The sequence below is a fragment of the Heliangelus exortis genome, chromosome 4 (genome assembly GCF_036169615.1).
Source record: "Heliangelus exortis chromosome 4, bHelExo1.hap1, whole genome shotgun sequence".
Lineage (NCBI taxonomy): Eukaryota > Metazoa > Chordata > Aves > Apodiformes > Trochilidae > Heliangelus > Heliangelus exortis.
The window spans coordinates 9819220-9844665 of record NC_092425.1 but is presented as its reverse complement, the minus strand read 5'-3'; the positions used below and the strand labels follow the sequence as shown (position 1 = coordinate 9844665).

At 48.8% G+C, this 25446-nt stretch overlaps 1 protein-coding gene across 2 annotated transcripts in view; it reads right to left on the bottom strand.

Annotated features, from left to right (window-relative positions):
- The window catches only part of MFHAS1 (multifunctional ROCO family signaling regulator 1), a 34782-nt gene extending 9788 nt beyond the window's left edge, over positions 1-24994 (bottom strand). For both annotated transcript variants that reach the window (XR_011725707.1, XM_071742903.1), the window contains exon 1: positions 21605-24994. Coding sequence is in view for 1 of the 2 variants with exons in the window: in XM_071742903.1 (XP_071599004.1) it covers positions 21605-24803 (3199 nt within the window). In the remaining variant the exon portion in view is untranslated. The remainder of the gene's footprint in view (positions 1-21604) is intronic.
- Positions 24995-25446: the final 452 nt, after the last annotated feature.

Below are 25446 nucleotides of genomic sequence, written 5' to 3'. Positions count from 1 at the left end.
CAGAACAGAAGCAGGCACAGTCAACTTTGATCTGCGTGCTCTGGGTTCCCAGGCCAGGCCAGTGCCTGCAGCCCCTGAAGATAGCTGTGTATGCCAGAGCTCGACCATCTATCACACCTCAATGCATGAGGAAGACATTTCTACTGCCATATATGTCAGAAAAACATTGGTCTACATGTCTTGGTCAAGTACAGACTTAGGCACATTATTCCTTTTGGCCTTGATTTACTGGGATCTGGGGAGGGATGCCTCCACTGGATCCCTTGCCAGCAATCAGAGCCATGCGTGCTGCAGAGCACACTTCACTGGCCTTTAGGAAATACCCATGAAATGCCAGATATCCATGACAAATCAGAGAGTTAGGAGGGAGGCTGACAGCAAGAAAAGCAAGTACTTGCAAGAGGGTTTGGTTTCTCCATGCTGGCAGCCAGACAAGGCCAGCTGTAAGCCTACTCAGCTGCCCAACAGGGAGAAGGGGTTTATTACACACAGAGAAGAATCCCACCCAGACCATTTGCCTTCAAACAGTTCCCACTGCCACGGCTGTGCTAGAGTGGCATGAGGTTCCTTGTTCACAGAATCACATAAAGTTAGGGGTTGGAAGGGACCTCAAAAGATCACTGAGTCCAACTGACCTCAAAAGATCACTCAGCAGGGTCACCTACAGGAGGTCACACAAGAATGTGTCCAAGTGGGCTCTGAATGTCTCCAGAGCCTGTTCCAGTGCTCTGTCCCCTCACAGTGAAAAAGTTCTTCCTTATATTTATGTGGAACCTCCTATGCTCCAGCTTGCACCCGTTGCCCTATCATTGGTCATAACTGAGAAGAGCCTGGCACCATCCTCCTGGCTCTCTCCCTTTATATATTTATAAATATTAATGAGGTCACCCCTCATTCTCATCCAAGCTGAAGAGCCCCAGCTCCCTCAGCCTTTCCTCACAAGGAAGATGTTCCACTTCCTTCATCATCTTGGTGGCTCTGTGCTGGATTCTTTAAAACAGTTCCCTGTTTGAACTGAGGGGCCCAGAACGTGTCAATGACCTGCACAGGGGTGAGAGACTCTGCTCGGGCCTGTCATGCCATGTCCTTTTCCTCAGAGCTCCCTGGAGTAGATATTTGTACAGCACCAGCCTGATGCTGTTTCTCACTTTCATCCTGTCATTCCTGCTCTCAGGAACTGGGCTTGACTGGGACAGCCAGTAAGCAGTGGATGAGCAGGACCCTGGCTCTGCAGTGCTTCTCTTCAGCCTGTGTGGGACCTTGAAGATACATCACTGATGCCTCCAGACAGAGGCATGGGACACCCAAACCCAAGCTTTTCCTACATTCTGCCCTGCCTCAGCACTGTCCCAACTCAGCTCCACCCCACGTCCCACAGCTGCCCCAACCACATTCCCACTGTTTTTTTCAGCCCAGCTGCTTGTTTCCTCTCCTACCCCAAATCCCTCCTCAGTCTCCCTCCTTGCTGAAGGCCCTTCAGACACCAACCATTGTGAGTGGGATTGGCAGGAGACAGACTTTACCTCTCAGCCTCACCTGCCTCTCTGCCAAGCCTCTGGTGACTAATCCTTGCTCACGACATGTCTCAGCACGGCACCCAGCAGTCATGACTTGAGAAAAGTAGAGAATTAAACACTCCAACACTGCCTGTGTACCAAGAGCATGTGTCCCATGCTCAGCCTGCAACAGCAGTCAGAAAGCAGGGCTCAGAATAGAGCCCCAGATCCAGTGACACCCCTCTGCTTTGCATGCAGTCCTACCCCCTTTCATCTATACAACTGCAAAGAGATCATCAGTGTTGGAGAAGCTACAGCTCCTCTGCCTGCCTGTTGGTTGTTTTGAGGTTGAACAGCTGGAGCAGTTGCTGAATTAGATCAAACCTGTCACAGAGGCAGGATGAGTGGGGTAACCACAGGTACAGATTTCCCCCTCTGTTGTAACCACAGGCAAAACCCTCACATACTGGAACTGTGCAGCTGGCTCTACAGTAGATAAGAAATCTGCCAGGTGTCTTGGCAGAAGGAGAGGAAAGAAGATGGTGTCTCACACCAAACCTGCTTCTACTCCATGCCACTTACATCTTGTTTTCACCACTCTCTGCTTGGAGGAGATGAATTAGTTGCTTCCTGCAAATGCTGCTGTGCATGACACACAAGCTTATTCTCAAGCACTGTGCACAAAAATACTGCTCTGCACTGGTATGAATTTTTAACATTGTCCTCACAGCAATGCCTGTGTGTCACGCACAGAAATATTCTCAGGAAGTCAGAACTCTGCATTTTCCTTGATTTATTTCTGCAGTCCTGAGCGACCTTCTCTACCTGCTCTGCTTGCAGCAGAGGGATGGATAGAGATCTCCAAGTTAGGACTTAATTTTCCTCTCACTGGAGGCTGCTCTCCTGACTGCAAACACAGCAAAAATAAAGAATCTGAAAGCAGAGACATTACAAAAGAGAGCAGAACAGGGTGAAATCCACATTTTAAACAGAAAGCTTCATGAGCCTCACACTGCACTCCCAGTTAAAGCTAAAACGAACAAACAAAACCAACAAACTCTGGAAATGTGGAGTGGGAAAGGCAGCCAGTTGCAGGGCAAAGGACCAACCTGGAGAGATGAGTCTCCAAGACCAGAGTTGAGAGCACAGAGAAAAAAAATGTACACTGAGAGTAAAGAGGAGTTAGAGCTTTCCAAAATATGCAAAGGAACTGATGGCAATTTGCCATTTCTCTTTTGAAGGGATCAAAACTGAAAATGTCAGCAATCTCACCTTCCTCAACCATGGAGCAGTCTCCTGTGGGTGCCCAGCTCCACTCCAGAGCATCACAACTGCCAGCAGGGTAGGCTCAGCCTTGGAGCTGCTGGCTACCCAAGACCAGCGAGCTTTCCAGCTATTGCAATCACAGAACCAGCTGCCTCCTGAGCCAGCACCTCACCTCCAGGCCTCACAGCTCTGGCTGTGGACATGTATATGGCTGTCCCTGACTATTCCCCAGCTGGCTGCAGTGGAAAATGTTTTCTCGAGGCTCTTAATTCATGCCAGATGGCAGAAACATGAAAATACCTCTGCGGTGGATCTCTGTAAAGAGGCAGAAGTGCTTCTCAATTTGGAGGTGACAGGTCCAGGTCAAGCTTCAGGACCTAGAACCACAGCTCCCCAGGCCAGGAACCCCAGATCTGCTGCAGAAGCTGTGCTCCTCTGCTCAGCTCAAGCAATTCTGCTCCTGGCACCAAGATCATCCTGCACTTCACCTCCTACCCAAGAAGCTACCAGGGAGCTTATCACCCTGACAGAAGTCAGGGGCCTTAAAAAGGGTAAAGTGCCCTGCAAGGCCTGTCCAGGAGACTCAGGGAGACAGATGCTGTACCTGGCATACCTCTAATTTTAGCCACTCAGGGAAGGGGAGAGGTCACACAAACAGCAACTCACTAGGAAGCTTAAGGGGAGGTTAAACACCCTCCTCTTTCCCCAGGTCAAGACAGGCTCAGCTAGCTCTTAACCCTTCGTTGTCACAGCAGAAGAGGAAATTGACACACCTCAGCAGCTGCAAAAGCTCTGGTGAAACCTTTGGCACTGGACCTATCTTACCTCTGGGTGGAGAACATCAGAGGAAGCATTTTGGATGCTCGACTCAGCAGCTACAGGAAGGTAATTTGTTCAAATTGCCAGTTTACATCTCAGCCACTAATTTCCCCACCACGAGTTATGTGAGATCATCTCTCACCAGGGTAGCAGTACAAGGTTTCCAACTACAAAGTTTGGAAAACTCTATATGTTTGTCCCAAAACATTAGCTAATTATCTTTTTGTCAGGCACACAGAAATTAATTACAGCTAGGATTATAGCAAGCAAAACAAAAACCCCACACATTCTCCAAGCCACACAATTTGGTACTTCTTATCTCTACAGTCACAAGCCAGAAAGGAGACAGTAGTAGGAAATTATCAAAACAGCTCCATCAAAATCACTCCAGGAGCAGTCATGAAGGTTTGAACCCTTCTGTCTTCTTCTGACAACTATGAAATAAACATTTCAGAGAAATCAAAGATGGTTGACATCTAACTTACTTTTTAGACAGTGCAGGTAACTCATCTACCACAACTCATGAAATACTGAGCACAGAGAGCATCTACTGACATCTCAGTAAGAGAAGGAGACAAGTCTGTGACTTTTGACACCGCTGCCCCCCCAAAAAAAAACAATAGGGGGAAGAAGTGAACATGATGCCATTCTCCATTCTGTCCTGTCAGACTTAATTTATTTCAAATAGTATTTCAGCACGGGTAACCTCCCTTGTCCAGCTTCATCACTACCTGTTCTGTTGGGCACTCCATCCTTCTCTGTGCAATGATGAATGGGGGGAGCAAGCCATCTCCACCCATGAGTGGCCACAGCAGACACTAGAGAAAGGAAGTGACCAAAGGGGACAAGTAAACAGCAGAGCATTAGGCTCAGGAAAATGAGCAGGGACACTGGGGAAAAGCTGAGACAGAACACAAAGCATCCTCCAAATTGCTGAATATTTTGTTGCCCTTCTAATATCTAAAAAGCTCCCTACATTGGCAGGTTGCAACCCAGCACTTTCAGATTACTGCAATACAAAGACATGAAAAATTGATTTGCTTCATTAACATTTTAGGACCTTATGAGCTGCAATGAAATTGACTGTCAAGGCATTTTAAGGCAGAGTCATGGTGTAATGAGCTCAGTGCGAATTATCCTCATCCCAGAATAGAAACAGGTCTGTCACTGAGTAACCAAGCCCAGAATCCACCTTTTGGTTATTTTTAATTCCATCCCTTCAGCTGTATGTGCCATGAGCACTTTCTCATTCTACCAAGCAAGGCACCAGCTAGAGAGAAAGCAGCAGCCAGCCCTGACCTGTCTGTTGGCAGCCAGTAACTGCACAGCATCTCTGCACACAGAGCACCTCCCCAAAATGCCAGGCACCACCAGCTGCAGCCAGTGCAAGCAGCAATAATCCCCATCAGCCCTGAGCCCACCTTCCCCAAACAGCATTTCCAAAGCTATTACACTTCTCATCACATGCTGAGCCTTCTTTCCTTCAGATGATCAAAGATGCTGCAGATCCCATGAAAAGGGGAAAAAAAAATAATAAAAGAGCTTAACAGTGTTCTCAAAGCCATTGCTATGATACAGTTAACAGGCAGGGTTCACCTAAGTCTGCAAGGAGCTACCAGAATTGGTCAGCATCCTGCTGGCTCTGGAGTTCAGTATTTGGGTCACAACACATTAAAACGAGCCATGTGAAAAGCCAACCCCTGGAGAGGGACTTACAAGATTCAGTCCCATGGATTTCCAGTCTTATGCAATTGATGAGTCTGCCCCTCTGCTAAATTTAGAGAATTTGGCAAGCCTTCAAGGCATTCTTCCTCACAATCGTTTGGCTCCTGTATTGTACCCAGAACTGGCTGATTATTTCTCTGCCTGCTCCAATGCAAGAACGAGGAAGCCTCAATAATGCAGGAACTGCAAGGTACACTTGAAGAAAACCAAAGGAAGTGGCCCAGCACCTGACACAGGCTGCAGAACTCCCTGCCACAACAGGCTGCAGGTTCAAGAAGCTCCCAAGGGTTCATGAAACCACCAAGCCAGTAACTGTCAGAATGTCCTTAAGCACTACTCAAGGGACAATCCCTGTGCCTAAACCAGACAAAGGCTGGGAAAGCACTTGGTAAACGTTTTTTTCCCCAGTTAGCTCTCTCTTTCCCCACAAAGTCCAGGTAAGGACTGAAAGATCTGCAGTTTCCCTTTTACATTCTACCACAACTAACTACCCCCCCATCCTTTTTTTTTTTTTTTTTTTTTTTTTAATTTACCTGCCTTTCACCAGGTGAGAAAAAGAACAAACCAAAACACACATACAATACATGCCTCTACATGTGCTTCCCAACGGCCTTTCCTGAGAATAAATAAACTCCTTCCTGGATAAACATAACCTGGCTTCATTAGTTGCTGTTGCCTTAGGGCCATTCCAAGGCTTTGTTGTGCTCTGCAAACTGAAACAGAGGGAGCTGTATTTTCAAACCTTCTTAGTAAGTATTCTCTTTCAGATCACTTAAGGTGAGATGTGTGTCCAATACTCCACTGTAAAACTACTTTTGTTACTGTAAAACCCTTGCTGTGTAGCAGGACAATCACAGAGCCCAACTAAACAGAGGGAATCCCCCCGTCATCATCAGCTGCTCTAAGGATAAAATCTAAACACTAAGTTGCACTCAGGTTCAAATCTTAAATATGTCCTACCTGTTAATTCAACCAACTTGAACTCATCCCTGTTAACGTGACTGTCTAATGAAGCCACTTTGCTGTGGAATTTGATCTATGCATGTACCTCACAGAAATTATTTCAGGCTTCTGCTTAATTGGAGCAAAGTACCTCCTCAATACCTCTCCTACAAAACTACCTGCTCCTTAGTTAATAACTAACACCACGCCACATGCTTGGCTTAACTGAGTAGAAACCTGCAGGATGACAGAAATTTCCTTAATTACAAGGACATCATATCTAACTTGCTTCTTTGCATATATTTTTTGTCCTTTCATGAGTACATCCTTAGGTCAAGTGTAGATTTGGGTGAAGCTGTATGGCTGAAAGAAGAGGAGCAGAGCACTGAGATCAATGGCCAACTCCCCTCTTGGTGTCACACCTAAGGCTTCTATCTTTTATAAAAGCACTGCAGGTACAGGTGGCAGTGTCCAAGCATCATGCCACAGAGCTCAGAGCTTGAATATCCCTGTGCCAACAGAGGCAGACAACTGATTTTTGTTTCAAATCTTCAGTTGTTTTGGTTTAAAGTATTTTTTCTACTCCCAAAATGCTGTCTTTGAAGCCTGAGTGAGCTGCTGGCTTTGCACTACTCAGTGGGCAAGAACAAAGCTCTGTCTGTCCTTTTACTATTAAGAGCTTTACAAATTTTTTTTCTCCTTGTCCACTTTTCCAGAAGGGATGAGAATTAATCTTTTCAATCTTTATTTTTGCGGTGATTCCTCAGCATTTCCAATCACTTCACCATTCTGCTCTTGAACCCTCTCATTACCTACTATGCCAACAGGTGACAACTAGCAGCTGTAAATCAAGGCAACAACTGTTTGCAGCAGCTTCTCCCCTTGGGAAAGTGCTTATTTATAGACTTAATACCATAGATTATTTTACTGTCTCTGTTGAAACTAATTATTACTTTTTATTCTGCCATTGAAACACCTTTCACAATGGTAAGTAGGGCACGTGGCATTCAGAAACAATAGCTCTGCTACTTAACTCCTGTGAAGTTCATTGCCTGCTAAATACCATCTGGTGTCTGGGGTGCTCAGTACCCAAAAATAAACTGCAGCATCTGTCTTTGCTGTTTAAAAATTGCTTCTATGGCAGCCCAAGTTGGCTACTGAAGCAGGAAGGAGCCCTGGGGGTTGCACAGAACTCATCAGCCTCCCAAGGAGGCAGCAGCATTGCCAGGAGAACATTTCACTCCTCCATCATCTCCTCTCCCCCCTGCACCTTCCCAGAAGCTTCCTGATCCACCATGGGACTCCGGGATAGATCTGAGCTCCTTTTTGGCTCCCTAAAACATTTCCACCAGGTGGATGACTCTGAGGTATTTACTCCCCATTCCTGGCTCCCCCTCTTTCAGAGGATTCACCATTTCATCTGCAAACTGGCTGGCTCTCCCCTGGACATGCCCAGCACTGATCCCTTCAGAGTGATCTGTCCTGGGAAGAAATCACCTTAAAACTCCCCAGACATTTCCTCGTACTGATCAAAAAGGAGAGATTCAGGGAAGTCTTAAGCATGTGGTCAAGAGAGCCCAAAAGCAAGGACAACTGAGATTGGAAAGGCAGGAACCAGCAGGATGCTTTCAATCATTCAGCACTGCAGTTCAGGACCCAACCAGGCTTGTTCTGAGGGGAGGCAAAGCAGATGTGGAGGCTCAAGAGATGGCTGCTGTCAGAAAAGTGGACAAAATGCATACTGGAGAAGGCAGCACTTTTCAGAGCTCCTCAGACATATGTTATTTTAAACAGTGCATGTTTCACAATACGACAGCAGAGCAACAACCAAAGAAATAAGGTCAATCACACACAAACACACAAAAGGCCATTACAAGAGAAGCAAAGAGCATCTCCTCTGTAGTGCTTCATGCAGGGTCACAGTTTGTTCTGAGATCAGGAGGCCCCAGAGAGCCACTACCATACTGGACACAGAGTTTAAAGGGAGAGCATGGACTGGAGAGACTGGGCTCTAAAGACCCTACTGCTGCTCCTATTTGCACACATAAGGATTTTGTATGCTTGGTGCTAGCAGAAACATTTCCCACAGCTCTGGATGACACCAGCAGCCACCTAGGAACCAGAGGCATCTGTGTCACTCCTTGAGCTGGTTCCCTCCCACCCCCTTGGCCTCTGCAAGGTTCTTAAACACAAAAGCCAAGAGAACTGTCCTCTAGGTAAGGCAAAGCTTTATTAAAAATGACTTCTGATTAAAAATGCATTTTAAATCCTTTTGTAACGATGACTGGATTATCCACATCATCCTGCATTATGCAACTGGGGGGTAAGGCAGCACAGAGCAAGTGGCAAAAATGCCATCTCCAGCAGAGCCACAACTTTGAGGGCAGCTCCCAGTCCCAACACTCACCTGCAAGGCTCAGACGGGGCTGGGCACACTTGGTAAATGACAAAGCAGAATCCTATCACATGCAAGATTTGTATGAATCTCCAGAGCAAAGCTTGGTTTGTACACAGCTTTCAAGCAGAGATGCTGCTTCAAGGGAAATATTGCTGTTACACAGAATGCAGACAAGAGTGACAAACCTCTGACCTGGGGCCTGGCCATGGGTGTGCCATAACACAGAACAACTTGTCACACAGTACTGGCTATGAGCTAGAAGCTGGGCAGGAACTGCACTCAAGCTGCACAACTTCCCCACCAGGGCCATGCATCCACCCTGCTACCTGCTGTGAGCAGACATCCCTGCTGCTCAGCTTGCCCTGGCCAGGGACACACAGCCACACTTGCAGCTCCTGAGGGCAAGGACCTGCTTAGCACCTGCAAAGTGCTTCACCAGAAATCCAAGGCACTATTTCAAAGCTAATCCACTGTGCTCCCTAAACCAGCCCATGGAGCATCTCTGCTCAACACATGCTCCTCAGACTAATGGTTTGAGTTTTTTAGTTGTTTTTGTGTTTTGGGTTTTTTGGTTTTGTTTGTTGGGTTTGGTTTTCTACTTTTTAAAAAAAAATCCTGTGTTAAACTAACTTCAGAATAGTCTTGCCTTCTTTGGCAACATTTTCTTACCATTGTGCTTAGCTTCACTGCAGGCACTCAAAAATAATGCATGTGTGTATGCATGGGATATGTACATTCACTCTTTTGTCCTGTAAGATAGATGGGATGTATTTCAAAGGATAAAGAATAAGTTAAAAGAACAGGCAGCTTCAAAAGTTTTGTGGCAGCTTTCTGTTACAGCAGATGACACAGAAAGGTACTTTTTTTTCCCCTGATACTGAAGAGAGGATCCCAAATTCTTCTTTCATCCAAAACAGTCTTTACTTCAGCTGAGCCTGAAGCACAAATACATTTACTGGGAAAAGTCACACATGACTCAACTCTTGATCATTTATTTTAGCATCTTACCCTAGGAAGGCTCCAAACCAACCACAGCAGCCACTTGCTGAGCTGAATTATTTGGCCATGGGAGGACCATTTAAGATCTTGCCAAAATCCTGTAATGATCACCTCAGATTCTGTAGGGCTGCCCTGGGCACTCAGAGGGCACATGCTCCTCTAACTAATTACAAACTCCTCTCTTACTAAAGCTGGTATGAAAATATCACCAGTGTTAGATCACAGGCTTCTCCTTCATCAGCATGAGTGAGACTCCTTGCCCAAACCCTGTGACAGTGCAGGTTCAGGTACACAGACTGCAGCTGTTAGTGAGAACAAAGCACATGGGAGCTTCATTCCCTCCATAGCCCTCTGGCACTATCATGGTCAAAAATACTTGGAGACAACCAAAGCTCCAGAGCAAGGCTCACATCACCACCATTTTCACCCACTGAATGTTTCTGTGCAACTATCCACCAGAAATAATAAAATAAAAAATAAGTTAATGCTTAGCAGATCTCTGGGATATTGAATTCAGAAAGCAATGGCATCTCTTTCCAACAACCCAGTTGTCTTCCTTCACTTGTATCTCAATTGAAAAGAAGGCATGGGATGTTCAGAATTAAGTCAGAAGGCAGGTGAAGCAATGCCATCAGCTATAATAATAGTATGAGCTCAAAGCTCCCCAAAGAGCTAACTAAAAAAAGAAACCAAACAAAAAGACCTCAAACAACAAACCAACAAAACCAAAAATGAGTGTAAAGTCAGAAGGCTGACACCAAGAGCTCAAGTTGCTCCAGTGGAGTGTGATTCCAGCCTGGGATGGCTCAGTCCTGGTGTGTTACAGGGTGAAAGAAATCCATGTATTAAAGAGACGTGTAAAACCAGAGGCATGACTGCTTTCCTCATAAACTCTAATTGTGCTTGCTTTTGCCTCCCTACTTTGGTGCCAGTGGAGCACTAGAATTTGGATGACAGGGGGGTGGGTGTTAAAACCCATCACAACTGCCACTCACTACAAAGTTCACTGCTATCATCAGTTAACTACTTCTTTAAACAGAGCTCTGAGCCCCAGAGCAAGGTGAGGAGACCCAGAGACCCTCTGGGGAGTGGATCAGGTTTGATAGAGCCAAGCAGGGCTGCAGGGACCCCAGCACAGAGCTGGCACAAGCTCAGCATGAAAAGGCTGCACTTGGAGCCCTGGAGGTGCCCAGGGCTGTGTTTCTTCACAGAAAGAAATGTCTTCTGTTGCACTGTAGCCATCACTGAGTGCCCCATCAAAACACATTCAAAACTGTTCCATGGTGAAAATAACAGCAACCAAGAAGTGTTATGTCAGATCACAGGAGGAGGAAGCTCTGTTTTTGATGTACTTCCTCAGTTTAAATGCTTTGATAAAGCAGCCATTTGGGCATGGGAATTTTCCATATCCAGCGTGTGCATCATTATCTGAAATAAGAGCATCAAAATCTCTCTCAGACAAAGGGTGAGCCTGTTCAAAGGAAGGTTTAGAGAAACGCACAGGGAGCCGAAAACTCATCTGGTTACACAACACGTGAGCCTGGTGCTTGCTGCTGACTCCCTGCTTTGGAAACCTGCCACCAAGCACTTCTGAGCCCATCCAGCAGTCCTCCCAGTAAAACAGAGCCACTCGCAGCAAAGAGGGTAAGAAGCACCACGCAGACCAGGACAGAAACTCTTTTTCCCCTCCCCTCCTTGCAGCAGCACAGACTTACCAACAGGATAAGGCTGTGCTCCTCTCCTTCCCTGGGATGCCCCAGCAGCAGGGAGGCACAGACCTGCCTGCTTGCTCCTCTCTGGACACAGCATGGTGGCTTCCTGAAGACAGAGCCCAGTTGAGGCTTCCCCAGGAAAGCCAAACCATTCAAAGGACTGCTTGGGGACTACTTTGAGCCAGCACTGATCATCGCAGCTCTCACTGCTTGTTCCTGGTCAGTGATAAGGGTGGTACAACACAGAGTCACTCACTTCAAAGGGGAAATGGTGGGATGGAAGCTTCCTGGCTCAGAGCACACATGAAGGCAGTGGAGGCCATGCTGTACCCTCAGCCTGTAGTGCTCTTTAAAACCAGCTAGGGCACAAGAAAAAGCTCCCCACTGTGGAGTGAAAGTTTGGCACCAGGCAGCTGTTGCTCAGTCTGACACCAGTTTGTCTGGATTTACAATTCCCTGTGCCCCTGGGCAACTCCCAAGTGAGTCTGCAATTTGCAAGACAAATTTGCAAGACCTTCAGATGCTGCAGATCTCCAAACATGTGCTGAAGGAGTTCCGATGACTCTTTACCATCTCTTTGGCTCAAGTTCCTATAGGACCCATCAGGACTAAATCCCCCTGCTAAGGAAGCTGATCACTTCTGTAATCACACACACAGAGAAGAGGATGAGGAATTACAAAAGAGGACATCTAATTTTTGTAGCTGCCCAAAGTCCCCTTTGCTCCCATACAGGCAAGGCCTCAGCTGCTTAGCCCTTTTTTTTTTGATGAAATTAATTTGATTGATTAATTTGGCGTATATATCTTGAAGCACAGCCTGTCACACACTGCAATAAATATATCTGCATGTCACCATCTGTTGAGGATGTAATCCTGAAAAGTGCAACGTCTAGCAATTTGACAGACAGTTGTGTTATTTTTCTCCATAATGTAATAGAAAAGAACATGTGTACAGACTAGTAAGTTCTACACAGTATAAATACAGAGGGAGGGTGGAAAGATACAAATGCAAATATCAGGATGGTGAATATGAGATGACTGCTTTTCAGACTGGATCACTATCCCCAGCCATTACCCCAGTTGTGGGTCTTTCATCCTTGACTGATCTATATTTATCTGAGAATATCAATGAGAATGATGAAAATGCTACTGTTCAGATACAGGCAATGGGAATACTTGCAGTAAAAGACTGATGTCAGGCAGCCTCTCTACCCTCCACAAAGCACATTCTGTGCCTGTACATTTCAGCTCCACGCATTGCTAAGGCCCTGCTTTCTAACATCATCTGTTCAGAGATAAAGCGCTTGCCATCCATACCTGCTTCATCTAAGAAAGAGGCCACAGTGAGTGAAGAAAGGTATTAAATCATCAGCAACACAACTATAGATGCAGCTGCTGCATCTCAGCACTCACGGACTGTGGTGCAGCACAATTCTGCAGCTCTCCCCTGCCCACTATAAATGTTTCAGAGGCCATATGACAAGAGATGCACATTTCTTCTGCTGCAGGAAAGTCACCCTCCACTTGTTGACCATGTAAGCAAGGGACCACACTATCTGGAAGGATACTTGTTTTGGGACAAATCAGCCTCTCCAGCAGCCCTCCGCTGCCAGCCTTTCATAGATACCAAACACCAAATGTGTTGCACATCTCTTAAAGTCAAGAAAACCCCAATCACTGTCTTGACCTTCAGTATTTTTCCACTGTGTTGGTTTGTGTGGCAGAGACAGCAGCTAGATAAATGGGAAGCAAATTAGCACACACACCTCCCTCTCAAGCCAGCCTGTGTATTTTGGTGCTGGAAAACTACGGCAAATTAATTTTTTAGGAAGCTCATCTGCTCATCTGTAACCCTACCCTGCTACAGGAGAGGATCTACCCCTTATCACATGCCACTGCTCACTCTGCATTGTTGGAGAGCAAAACACCTGCTAAAAATGCAAAGACCATGCTCCAAGAGGAATTCACCACAGTAAATTGGAGAGTTGCTATGTACAGATCAAGATTCAAGAGACAAATCTTGTGCTAACTGTGCCACAATCTTGCAATTCTGTTAAAAAACCTACAATATCAATTTTATTATCAACCACTGCACAAGGTCCACAAATCCCTGTCCTACCATTGTTGTAGCTTTGTTTCCTTCCTGTTATGCTGTAACAGGGAGAGCCTGAAAACTCTACAGAAAGTGGTGGGTACCAGGCAGAGAGGAGGAGGGACCTCTCCCAGAATGGTCTGGGTGGGTCAGGGTTCCTTCTCATGGAACACAAATAAAAATTCTTATCTAAACTGGATGCTTGTCAAGCATCACCCTAAACCAGGGTAAAGGGGAGGATATCCTGGTATCACTTCCATAAAGGGCCTTGCAGAGATGCCCTTAGTGAAACTGCTAACAAAAGCCCAGCAGAATTCTCCCCTCCTATCATCAACACAATTCAATGTAACCTGGATTAACAACAATACAGCTCCTTCCTGGAGTATTCAAGCATCATCTCTGAGTCAGCATGTGGCAAAACTAGGCAGGTCTGAAGAGGATTTGAGATGCAGCTTTGTTTTGCTCTGAAAGTTACTTGTCTTCACAGTTCAGCTTAGCCTGATCCTTCCAAAGCACCAAGTCTCATGGACTTACCCCCAGAAGTGCCAAGCTGTCCTCTGTCAATTCAAAATTAATGTTACCTTTTAATGTCTGTAGGTCCTGGGCCAGTTTCACAGCTGTCCCCAGGAGCCCAACCTAGCCCCAGCTAAAAAAACTAAGTAAATGATTCAGTACACCTTCAAGAGGAGAACAGAGCTCTTGTGAATGACCACTGGGAAAGCAAAGCAAAACAAATATGAAATGAAGATTTTGCTTTAAATCACCATCAACCTGAGCAGATTGAGCACTCCAGCATCACAGCTCAGTCTGAACACAGCCTCCATCCACTGCCCACAGGCAAGTCACCCCCAGCCACCAAGCCTCCATCAGTCCTAAACCACGCTGCCACTAACCATGCTGGCAACCTCATCAGTTGCAAGCTTTAGCCAGGAAAATACCACAAATACAATATGACTTTAGCACCCAGCAGCCTGCTGAGGCAGAATCATAAACCCTCAAAGATGGCCCACCTAACACCCCGAACGAAATTTCTTCCAAAGCAAACCACCCAGTTGTTTCACAAGTCTTGAACCCCCGTGGCACCTCTCCTTACATCTAATTTGCCCAGAAAAGACACTGCTAGTGGACAAAACTCTCCCAACTGCTCAGCTGCAACAAGGTCACATCCACAGAGGTGATCTTCCCATTACACAGTGTAAACTGCATCCACTCAACAGCTTCTAAAAATGCCAAGGCCTCCTCATCTTCTCTATGAGACACAGCTCCTTCACTCTGTGGTATCCAGAATCCTATCAGCTCTCCTGCTTTAGGGAAGGAGATTATGGTGTAGCAGACAGACCCCTCCAACCCAGCTGCATTGCTTTGTCAGCCCCAGATACTCCTTAGTTAGCCAACACATTTTGTTTACAGCAGCAGGAGACTGATGTGCTCCCTTAAATAGCACATCCTTAAACTGGCATCCCACAGGCTCACCTGACAAGAGGTGACCTCATGTGGCATCAGCTGCTGTGCTTCCTCCCACAGTTGCCTGCATCTGCAGAGCAACCTAAAGCTCCACAAGAAGAGAGAGGGACATAAAAGAAACTGATCATCTTGTATTCACCCCCAAGACCACAGGCTTCTTTACTCATCTACAGAGGTTTTTCTTCCTCTACTCAAGATGGAAAAAAAAAAAATAAAAAAATTGTACTCCAATGACTTCCAAAAATTCAAACATGACACAGAACTTTCCATTAATTACATTTTCTCCCTTCTTCTCTGCTAAATTGTTTTCAAGAGCCAAACAACTAGCCTGCACTATTGATAGCAAATCATTAGAGAGAATGCTAGGCTACCAGTTACCTACTTAATACTGCAAATGCAACAAGATGCTGCAGCATATAGGAGAATTACCTAAGAGATGCACTCATGTTTTGCTTCTAAATTGATATCTGTTTTTTCAGAGCTCTATCCCAATATCCAGTAACATGTTCACAACATCACCATAAGGCAAAAAAAGCTAAGCACTATTGCTGATTTCCCACCATCCTCTCCTGAGGTGCAAAAGAAATAGGATTTTGCAATATACCTGCATATGGATCACACATAAGATACATCTCAACTGAACTTAGATGGGAAAGGTTTTCACACATAAGTGTTTTTAGCAAGAGGCAGCACACCACCAAAAGTGTGTGCACACCACCAAAAGTGTGTGCACACAGCAAGAGGCAAAGCAGGTTTCATGACATCTGTGTCCACAGCATACTGAAGGAGAGCATACACAGTCCTCATGTAATCAACAGACTCTCAGAGGGAAAACCTACATTAACATTTTATCTCACCCTCTCAGTAGGTTTTAAATAGTTCTAATGCAATGAAGCAAAGAATCATTTGGTGCCAAGCATCTCTTTTATAGGCCATTTCCTGCAAAGACAAAATTCAGCAACTGTAAAAACAAGCAAAAAAAGTAATGGATTGAAGATAAGAACTTCACTTTGCTTCACTAACCAATCCAAAAAGACCAACTCAACCAAATCTAGTGTTTCCCTGGTTCAGTCGTGGCAGCTCGAAATCCAGAGGCTCAAAACCCAAGGACTGCTTCCATGCAGAATGGGACAGGGCAAGAAAAGATGCTACAGAAGAAAACAGAAGTTTTGCAGTACCAAGCTTACACCCCACGAAACCTTTCCTTTAGCATAAATGCAGAGGAATCTTTTGCTCAAGTCGCTACCTTCAGTGTTAAATATGCAAGTTGCCATCCTAATTTCAAGTTGTTTTAGCAAATTCTGTATTAAGAAGGCTTTTTAAAAGCTCTCTGACACACACAAAGTTACCCAGATAATACAAAGTAACCACATACTGCAGACATCAGGACAGCTTTAAAAATAAATACAAAGACTCCGCCTCACTTCTGGCATCCGCAGCCAGTTTGTTCCTCCTGTTCTGTGTCATGCCAAGCCCGACCACCAGACAGGAGCCCAGAGATGGACTGGCTACTCCAGTACCCCCCAAGGACTGGTTCCCACAGCTACACCCAGCAGGCACAGCCATCCACACTGCACACCAGTAACTCCTGCAGTAACCCCTGCACACTCCGGTAGCTTCTCTGCCTCCTCTGAGACCATGGAATGTTGGTTGTCTCTTTCCTGAACGTGGTGTTTAAATTAGAGGATGCCCTACTGAGGACCTCAACTGCTCACCATGCAGCACACATGAAGGGAATCTCTAAAAATCCCTGCTGGTGAATAGACCCTGTTTCTACACCATTACATAGAGCAAGCCCTACCACTGGGTGTGAAGCTGTCACTTCATTGTTAGCAGCACAGAAATCAGCTCTTAATCCTAAATAACCAGGGCTAAAGCCTCCCCAAGTTCAGCAACTGATGTGTTTTCTTCTGTTGAATCAGAGCCTCAGTTCAGCTTTCTCCTGCTACCCAGATCACCAGTGCTCCCACTGTCCTTGCCCTGTGTACTGTCTCTGATCACACCACAGCACTCTGCTGAGGCCACAGCCTTAGGAGAGCGTGACAACAGTCCCAAAACAGCTGCAGCATCTACTTTGAAAGTCAGGCAAAAAAGACTCCACCCTCAAATAGGGAAAATAAAAAGCTGCCAAATGCTAGCATCGGGCTCTGTAACAAGCAGGTGTTCCTCTGCTGAAACTGTCTGCAAAAAAAATCCCAGACGCTTACATTTTAATTACAAAGAACAATTAAATACCTGAGAGTCAGCTCAGATTTTGGAGCAACTACTGAGTCCTTCTGACAAAACCAGTCCCACCTGATTCCTCCTTAGCTTGCACGGGACTCGACAGCATGACACATCATGGGATCTTTCACTTCTTCCTCTCCCGATTCCATCCCGGCCACCAAGGGAGTTCATGCTTGCTTTTGACTCTAACACAGGGATGGTGAACATGGTTCACTTCAAATCACATGGATAGGGTGGGCTAGAATCAGACCTGCTCTGGCCATGACAGAGTCCTACAGAGGAACTATGCTGCCATTCCTCCATCTGTCTCCCATGAGCTGATTAGATTCTACTTGCCTTTGAATGTGAGAGATGGGCAGAGAGGAGGCTTGTGATATTCCCCCTATTCTGGTACCTTAGGAAGGTGGCAGCAGAGCAGCTGGGAGATGTACACTCCCTCTCCACGGGAGAGCTCTTGCAACTCCTCCAGCATCTTGGAGATTCCCAAGCTTTGCAGCATCCTTTTGGAGAGGGGCTGCTTGGCTCTGACACTCTTTGCCTGGAGCTTTCAGTCTGTTGTGACATTTTTAAACTAAGAATCCTGATCACCTCGCCTTGCCTCTGACTGCATTTTGCCCATTTTCTGCAGTGAACAAAGCTCCTGCTTTCTTATATCTGCATAACTGGTAACTGGATAACTGCATAACTGGTATCTGCATACAGGTAACTTTGCAAGCAGAAAGGAAGGAAAAGCACTGGTCAAACACAATCCCCAGCCCAAACAGATCACACAGCCGACCATCAGGACACTGTGCAGATCACAGCCTGGAAGAGCCCAGGGTAGCCCAGACTCAGCCTAGCACAGAGAAGGAGGAGACAGCAACAGAGCAGTGAGCAGGTGCACATGAAGGCAAGCTTGGAAACAACCAGTCATGTTTGTCCAAACAAAGCACCATCTACTATCAGATGGCAAAACACCTTCACTTCCAGAGTCCCAGGTCACTTAACATCTTACAGGACACAAACCACCTAAAAGCCTTTCAGAGCAGGGGCTGAAAGAATACCACATGCAAAATCAAAGCATTTCACAGCAACTGCCACGACCCAACTGAGGTCTCCTCATCTTCGAGTGCTGAACTATTCTTGTTAGTCACCCCAAGAAGGTAGATGCCTTTCTTAGCCTGGCAGGGATGCATTGTATAGAAATAAAAGTAAGTGTGAAAGAAAAATTCAGCACACCACTTAGCAGCTGAGCAGATGACTGCAGCCTCAAAACACACTGAGATTCCAGCTCAGATGCCAATTCAGTTACTATTTCACACAGCTGTTTCAAACTGTTCAAAAACTGTTTCAAACACAACTTCCTTAAAAGGGCCCTATCAAGGCAATTTTATAACAATTTTGTTCACTTTTTGTAGTGAATAAACCCTCAGAAGCCTGAATCCAGAACCTCAATTCTTATCAACCATTTCCATGCACACTAACTTGTTCTTGTTGAATTTGTGTATTATCAATGCAAGTAATAGAGAGTGTGTTTTCAAGACTGAGTGGGAAGCAGAAGAAAAGCAAGGACTAACCCTCAACTCAAGTCCCCTCTTTGAAGGGGTTTCCAAAAAACTTTGGATGACCAAAGAATGCACCATCGGTTTAATGAATGATGATACAGATTGAGCAACCAGACACACAGCCAGACTGCACTTCCATTTTTGAGCACAAATTTGGCAGTCTCTGCACTGAAGTATTTCCCTTATTAAGGTCAACAGGCTGCAAAGCAGTTCTTCAGTGCAGTCCTAAAAAGACCACAGGCCTATCTGAGAATTAGCAGCATTGTAATTGCCAGGGATTTTCACTGGAAGAGCTTGGAAAGAAATGGACATCTCCCTCATTACACATTTTCATATTAGACCCATCTATTTTCTGCACTGTTAAAAATTATGGGAACCACGATCCACTCACATGACAGCAAGCTTGGCTGCACAAGTTTAAACACACACCTCCTGATTGACAAAATTAGGAGGAAAAAAGAGCTTTCAGCTTCAAAATTGCCATTTAGGGGCTCTTAAGCAGTTTTTTATTTCCTAGAGCAGATACACAGTGAAGAAAATTTTAGGTTAAATGCAGATATACAGGCCTCCCCAAGCCAAAGGATGGTTCCCATTTTTCACACAATCCAGGTCACAGCTGTACTAGATTTAAGCATGATCCAAAAAGACAGGTAGGTTTCTTGACTAGTTGCAACCCTGAATAAATCCTCAGAACTTCCACAGATCAGCCCTGCCTTTGAAATACGTGTCCTCTCACCATGCTCTTTCCCCAGTTAAACTGAGATACCCTTCATGTTAAGACAGTCACTCCCTGCACTAAGACTGGGTCACTTGGGATGCTAAGCCCTGTGCCCCTGGCAGCAAGGCCCAGCTTCTGCCTTGGAGAGATATGGAAATAATGCAACTTCTTTTCCACAGGCAGCATCACCCAGGTGATGTTTGGAGTCCTGGCCCCTGCTCCTCCCATACCTGACAATGCTCTGCTTACCTGAGCCTGTACTTCCCAGCACACCCACCCTGGCTTCCAGGTGAGAGCAATCCTTCCCACCTCTAAAGAAAAATATATGACACAGTCAAATCCAAAGGAACAGACCCTTCAATTTCCATCCTCCCCTGATGCTTCCAGACCTACTTTGTCACTGGACAGCAAAGATGATAATCACCTGCAGACAGTCTGGTTGCTCTTCACATTTCACTTTTAAAAAATAATCTACTCACCATGGAAAAAAAGGATCATACATAAAACATTCACACACACACACACACACACACACATACAAATTATGTGACTGCAGATCTGAATTACTTACAAGCTAAACCTTCAATATCCACCCATCACACCTGCACATTGTTTGCTGTCCTGGCTGATTTTGGTGGGGGGGGGGTTGAGTTGGTTGGTTGGTATTGGCTTGGGGTTTTGTTTTGTGGTGAGTTTTTTAGGGGTTCTGTGGAGGCTTTTTTGGTCTCTGTTTGGTTGTTTTTTTTTTGAAAGCAGATTGCATTGCCCCAAGCACCATGTCACTGCAAGACCCAGCATGTGGATAGCACTCAGCAGTTCTCACAGCATGGATTCACTCCCCCAGCCCAATGGCTCTTATATAACCTAGTGCAGTGAGAGGAAGATGCAATTGACAAAGCCAGGACACAGGCTGAGGAGCAAACAGCATCTCCCTGTTGTCAAGGCCCAGAAAAAAAAAAAAAAAAAACAGAAAAAGCACAAATACACTGACCAAAATAAGCCCCCCAAGCACACCTTTTTATTCACATTTGTCTATTAACTAATTCAGCACCACTGCTTGCTTTAACTCAAACCATACTCCAGTTCCCTGTAAATAGGGCTACCTATAAATAAATAATGCTCCAGCATACTTCCAACATATTTGTGTGAAAAAAACCACATTTCTAAAGCATTGCTTACAGTTCAGAATGCATTTGGATTTCAGACAGATTCACATATCACAGTACCCTTCCCCATGCTCCCCACAAGCCCCAGAGCAAACCCAGCAGGGCAGGGAGGACTCAGGTTAGGAGCCAGAACCTGTTTAGACACAGAATGAAGCAGATGCTGCTGGAAAACACCACCCATACTGATAAACCTCCAACTTGACGGGCAACAGCTTTAAAAAGCATCACAACTACTCATGTGCCAGAGGAGAGAGATTATGCTTTTTAAGTCAGATGAAGGGGAAGAGAGGAAGGAAAATAATTGCTCTCAGTAGCTCCAAGAGGCACAATCCGGGAATCACTTCTAGGTGAGACACTTAAACAAAGAAGATGGAGTATCCTTCCCTCTGAAAGGAGGAATGACTCCTGCTCCGGACAGGGCTCAGATTCAAGAAAATACTTTTTATTCAAGGGCTACACTTTATAACATCCAGCACAGCCATTGTCTACCAGCAGGAGCTTTCCTGCATTCAGAGGCTGCAGCACAGGACAGGTTTCGGGGCTGGGAGGGTTGAAGGGGGGTTGAGGAAGGACAGGACAACTGCAGTCCTTCAGGAGGCTGTATCTGCTCAATCTGCCTTTACAAATAGCCCCAAGGAACTGGAAGCTGCAGGGTAAAGGGAATTAGGAAGAAAACTGCAGTGCCATTCAAATGAATCAAAACAAGGAGGACAGGTCAGGGCCTTGTTAACAATGGCACCGCCAATGTCTGGGGCCAAAGCCCAAAAAGCAGGGAGAAACGGCAAGGACAAAGGGGGATGCAAACCCCCCCCCCCCTCCCAACTCAGAATAAGGTTATTTTAAGCCTGTCTCCTTGGAGCTACCCTAATATTTTCTCTCATGACTGAAGTCACCAGGGAAGGGAGTTAGGGCAGAGAAATAAAAAAGAAAAGTAAATAAATAAAAAGGAGATAGAGCTAAGATTAACACTGTAAAACTCCTCCCTAGAAGGTGCAAACCTTCAGAAGGGATGAAAGGCAAGGTGGGCTGTGCCTTACCTGGAAAAGCGTGTGGGTTGGGTGACCCTCTTTTAAGGCACTTTGAACAGAGGACGTGCACAGTGTAGTACAGGCCTGGCCATTCCTGGAGCAGGACATTCAGTTCTTCCACTAACGGCGTGATAGCTTGCCAAGCTGTCCAGATATTTGGTAGGGATGCATGACTAGCAATAGACAGAGTATCTGGCTGCAGAGCTCCCCTGGCAGGCCGGTAACTCACCACCACGGGCACCTTTCCCCTGTAGGCATAGATCTGGTATTTGCCATCTGACCGCTGAACCACGTGGCTGTTGATCTGGACGCTGTAGCGTGCAAACAAGCCGGGTGGGAAAATGAATGGAAAGCTATACTCAATCTGCAGCTGCTCCACCACGAAGGACTGCCCGCTCAGGTTGGCGCCGTTGATCCACGCCTCTGCGTGGGGCACCTCGTTTTTCACGTAGCAGGGGAACTTGTACCAAGCGGCCGCCCCGTTTAGGGGCTTGCATTTGGGTTTGTTGACACAGTAACAGAGCCCCATCTTCTCCAGCAGCTCCAGGATGAGCTGCAGATCCTCCCTGCTCTGGATGTGGGGCTTAAGGAGGAGACGGATAACGTGGGCAGGGAGGAGGCCGTGCAGCAAGAAGCCCTCCACGTAATGATGGAGCTGAGTTGCTCTCAGTTCGTCAACGTGGGCGTCACTGAGCAGTTTCTGGAGCAGCACGGTGGAATCCCGCTGGCAAAAGACATTGAGGATGTCAATGAGTCGTGGCAGGTTGTGGAACACATACTCCCTCAAGGTGAGGTGCTCCTCGAAGTACAGCAGCTTCCCACTCTCGTGCAGGTAGGACAGGGCGCTCTGGAGCCGATCCTCTGTCAGGCCTGCCTGCAAGCCCAACCGGGCAGAGTCCCACCAGCTAAGCCACAGCTGCTGAGCTTGCGGCTGGAAGTGCAGCTCCTCCAGCACTTGCCAGGATTTGGGCAACACCCGGTGCAGGTTCGGGAAGATTTCCCGGTGTTCAGCCACCGAGAGGAGCTTGTCCCGCAAGCGACGCACTTGGCAACGGTCCCGGCAGCTGAAAGGCAGCACTGGAGAGAGGATCTGCGGGCGGTGGTTCAGAAGGTACTGAAACTGGGCTTTCTTTCGCCTCAAGTTCTTGTCCGAGACCCCGTAAAAGGCAGCGTGCGGGCTGGAGCAGCGCAGGTCAAAGTCCTGTCCCAGAGCCTCATCCACCTGTTCGACCAAGCTCTGGAGCCCCTCAGCATCCCTCTTCTCCTGCTGAGCAATCTGGTGATGGATGTCCAGGCACTTCTCTTCCAACTCTCGCTCCGCACAGAGGTCAGCGTGGGTTCCCACCATGCACACCACGGCATGGGGCACCTTGGAACCGAGCCAGTGCAAGAAATAGCCCACAGAGGCGTAGAAGTGCTGAGGGACGTAGGCACTCAAATTGACCACCAGCACATAGAGGGCTCCGGGAGAGAGGAAGAAAGACTGGATCACATCATAGCTGGGGTGCCCCGCCAGCTCGTACACAATGAACGTCAGGCCTCGCTCTGCATCTGCTGTCCAGTCCATCACCTCAATGCCCTTGCTGCCACCTGACGGTCCCAGTCCTGATGGTACTTGGGAGGAATTCAGTGGCAGCGATGGAGCAGGGCGAGGCGATTCCCCTTTCACTTGGTGACAGGGTAGATGAGAAGGGAACTCCTGCCGCTCAACAGGGAGATGTTCCGACTGCTGTACGACAGGCACCCGTGCTGAGGAAGTGTCCTGAGGCTCTGGGAAGGGGCAACACCCACCTGGCACTCTTCCTGTGTCCTGCTGCTGCCTAGGGCATGCTCTGGGCTGGGTGCTCCCCACCACCAGACTTCCCACATCCTCCCTCTGCCCATCCTCCTCCATGAGGCATCGTCTCAGCAGGGTCTTCCCCGCGTCCTTGGGGCCCATGAGGACCAGCTTGAGGCGGGGTTTGAGGGCAGGCTGAGAGTGGGCCAGCTCCTGCTGGTAGGCTGCGATGTAGGGGATGCCCTTCATGCACACCTCATAGGGAGGCTGGATGAGCGGGTTGTCTTTGATCTTCCACAGGGTGACACGGGAAAGCTGCCCAAAGCCCTCGGGCAGGATGGCAATCTGGTTACCTTGCAGGACGAGCTCCTCCAGGCTATGGAGAAGCACGATGGAGTCAGGCAGATAGCGGATACGGTTGTTGTCCAGCCAGAGGGTGCGGAGCTGTCGGAGCTGGCAGAGGTGAGTGGGCAGCAGAGTGAGCTGGTTGCGGCTCAGGTAGAGCTCCTCCAGACTGGGCAGCGCCAGGATGGCAGCGGGGAACTCCCCCAGCAGATTGGAGGAGAGGTTCAGCATCTTGAGCCGCTGCAGGTTGCCAAAGCCGGCGGGCAGGGCCCGCAGCCGGTTGCCATCCAGCATGAGGCTCTCCAGGGCGCTCAGCTGGCAGAGACCCTCGGGCAGAGCCGCCAGCCCGGTGCCGCTCAACCAGAGGATCTTGAGGCGGCGGAGGGCGGCGATGCCCTCGGGCAGGGCCCCGAGGTGGCGGTTACCGGAGCAGTCGAGCTCCTCCAGGGCCGCCAGCTCCAGCAGCGGGGCAGGGAAGGAGGGCAGCAGGTTGTGGTCGACGTCGAGGGCGCGGAGGTGCCGCAGGCGGCCGAGGCCCTCGGGCAGGCGGCGCAGGCGGTTGAAGCTGAGGTCGAGCTCCTCGAGGCGGCCCAGCTCGGCGAGGCGGGGGGGCAGGCCCGGGCCCTCGGCGCCCAGCTCGTTGTGGCTGAGGCTGAGCTTGCGCAGGCCCCGCAGCCCCGCCAGCGCTCCGCCGTCCCCCAGGCCCCGCAGCCGGTTGTGGCTGAGGTCGAGCTCGGTGAGGCTGCCCAGGTGGCGCAGGGCGGCGGCAGGCAGGCGTCCCAGCCGGTTGCGCCGCAGGCTGAGTACCCGCAGCCCGCTCAGGGCGGCGCCCACCTCCTCGGGCAGCTCCTCCAGCCCCCGCCCGCTCAGGTTCAGCGCCTCCAGCTCCCCCAGAGCCGCCGCCGGGAGCGGGCGGCGAGGCGTGGCGGCGACGGCGGCGGGGGTCGGCGGAGCCGGCGGCCCTCCCGGCGGCCCCGCGTCCGGCTCCTCGGGCTCGGGGTCGCCGGGGCCGCCCCGCAGCTTCCGTGCGCGCAGGGCGGCATCGCGCCACAGCCGCACCGCCTTCGGGGGCTCCGTCTGCGCCATGGCCGGGGGAGCGGGCCCCCCGCCCCGCCCTACCTGCCGCCGCCGCTGCTGCTCGCCATGGGCGCGGCCGCGCTGCGCGTCGCTGCCGCCACCGCCGCCGCGGCGGGGATCGGGGCTCCCCGCGGCACCGAGCCGGCACTGCCAGCCGCACCGCGCCGCCCCGCGCACGTAGCCGCCACTGCCACCGCCCCGCCGGGGGCGGGACACGGGTACGGCCCGCCCCACGCCGCCCCGGGGGCAACCGGCCCCGCCAGCGCCGCACCGCCTCCGCGCCGGAGTCAGGCTTTGCCGCGGGGACCACCGCCGCCGCTGGGGCACCTCCGCCCCGGCTTGTCTGGAAACCCCGCCCTCGGGGCATCCGCCGCTCCTCACGGGGAGGAAGGGTCTCTGCGTGCGGCTGGAGCCGCCCAGTCTGCGGTCTCTGCTTCTTGCACCGGCTGGAGCGGCCCCGCCGCCTCCCCGCCAGTGCCGGGAGCCCACCTGGCGCTGGAGCGGCAGCGGTACCGGCGCTTCCTCGGGACCCCGGTGTGCGACAGCGGCCGCCGCCCCGGGGTCTCTCCCTGCCCCCGGGCTTGCTGCCGGGTTTGTGAGGCACGGCTCACGGGGCACGGCTCACCGCCGTGGAGTTACACCTAAAGCTGTT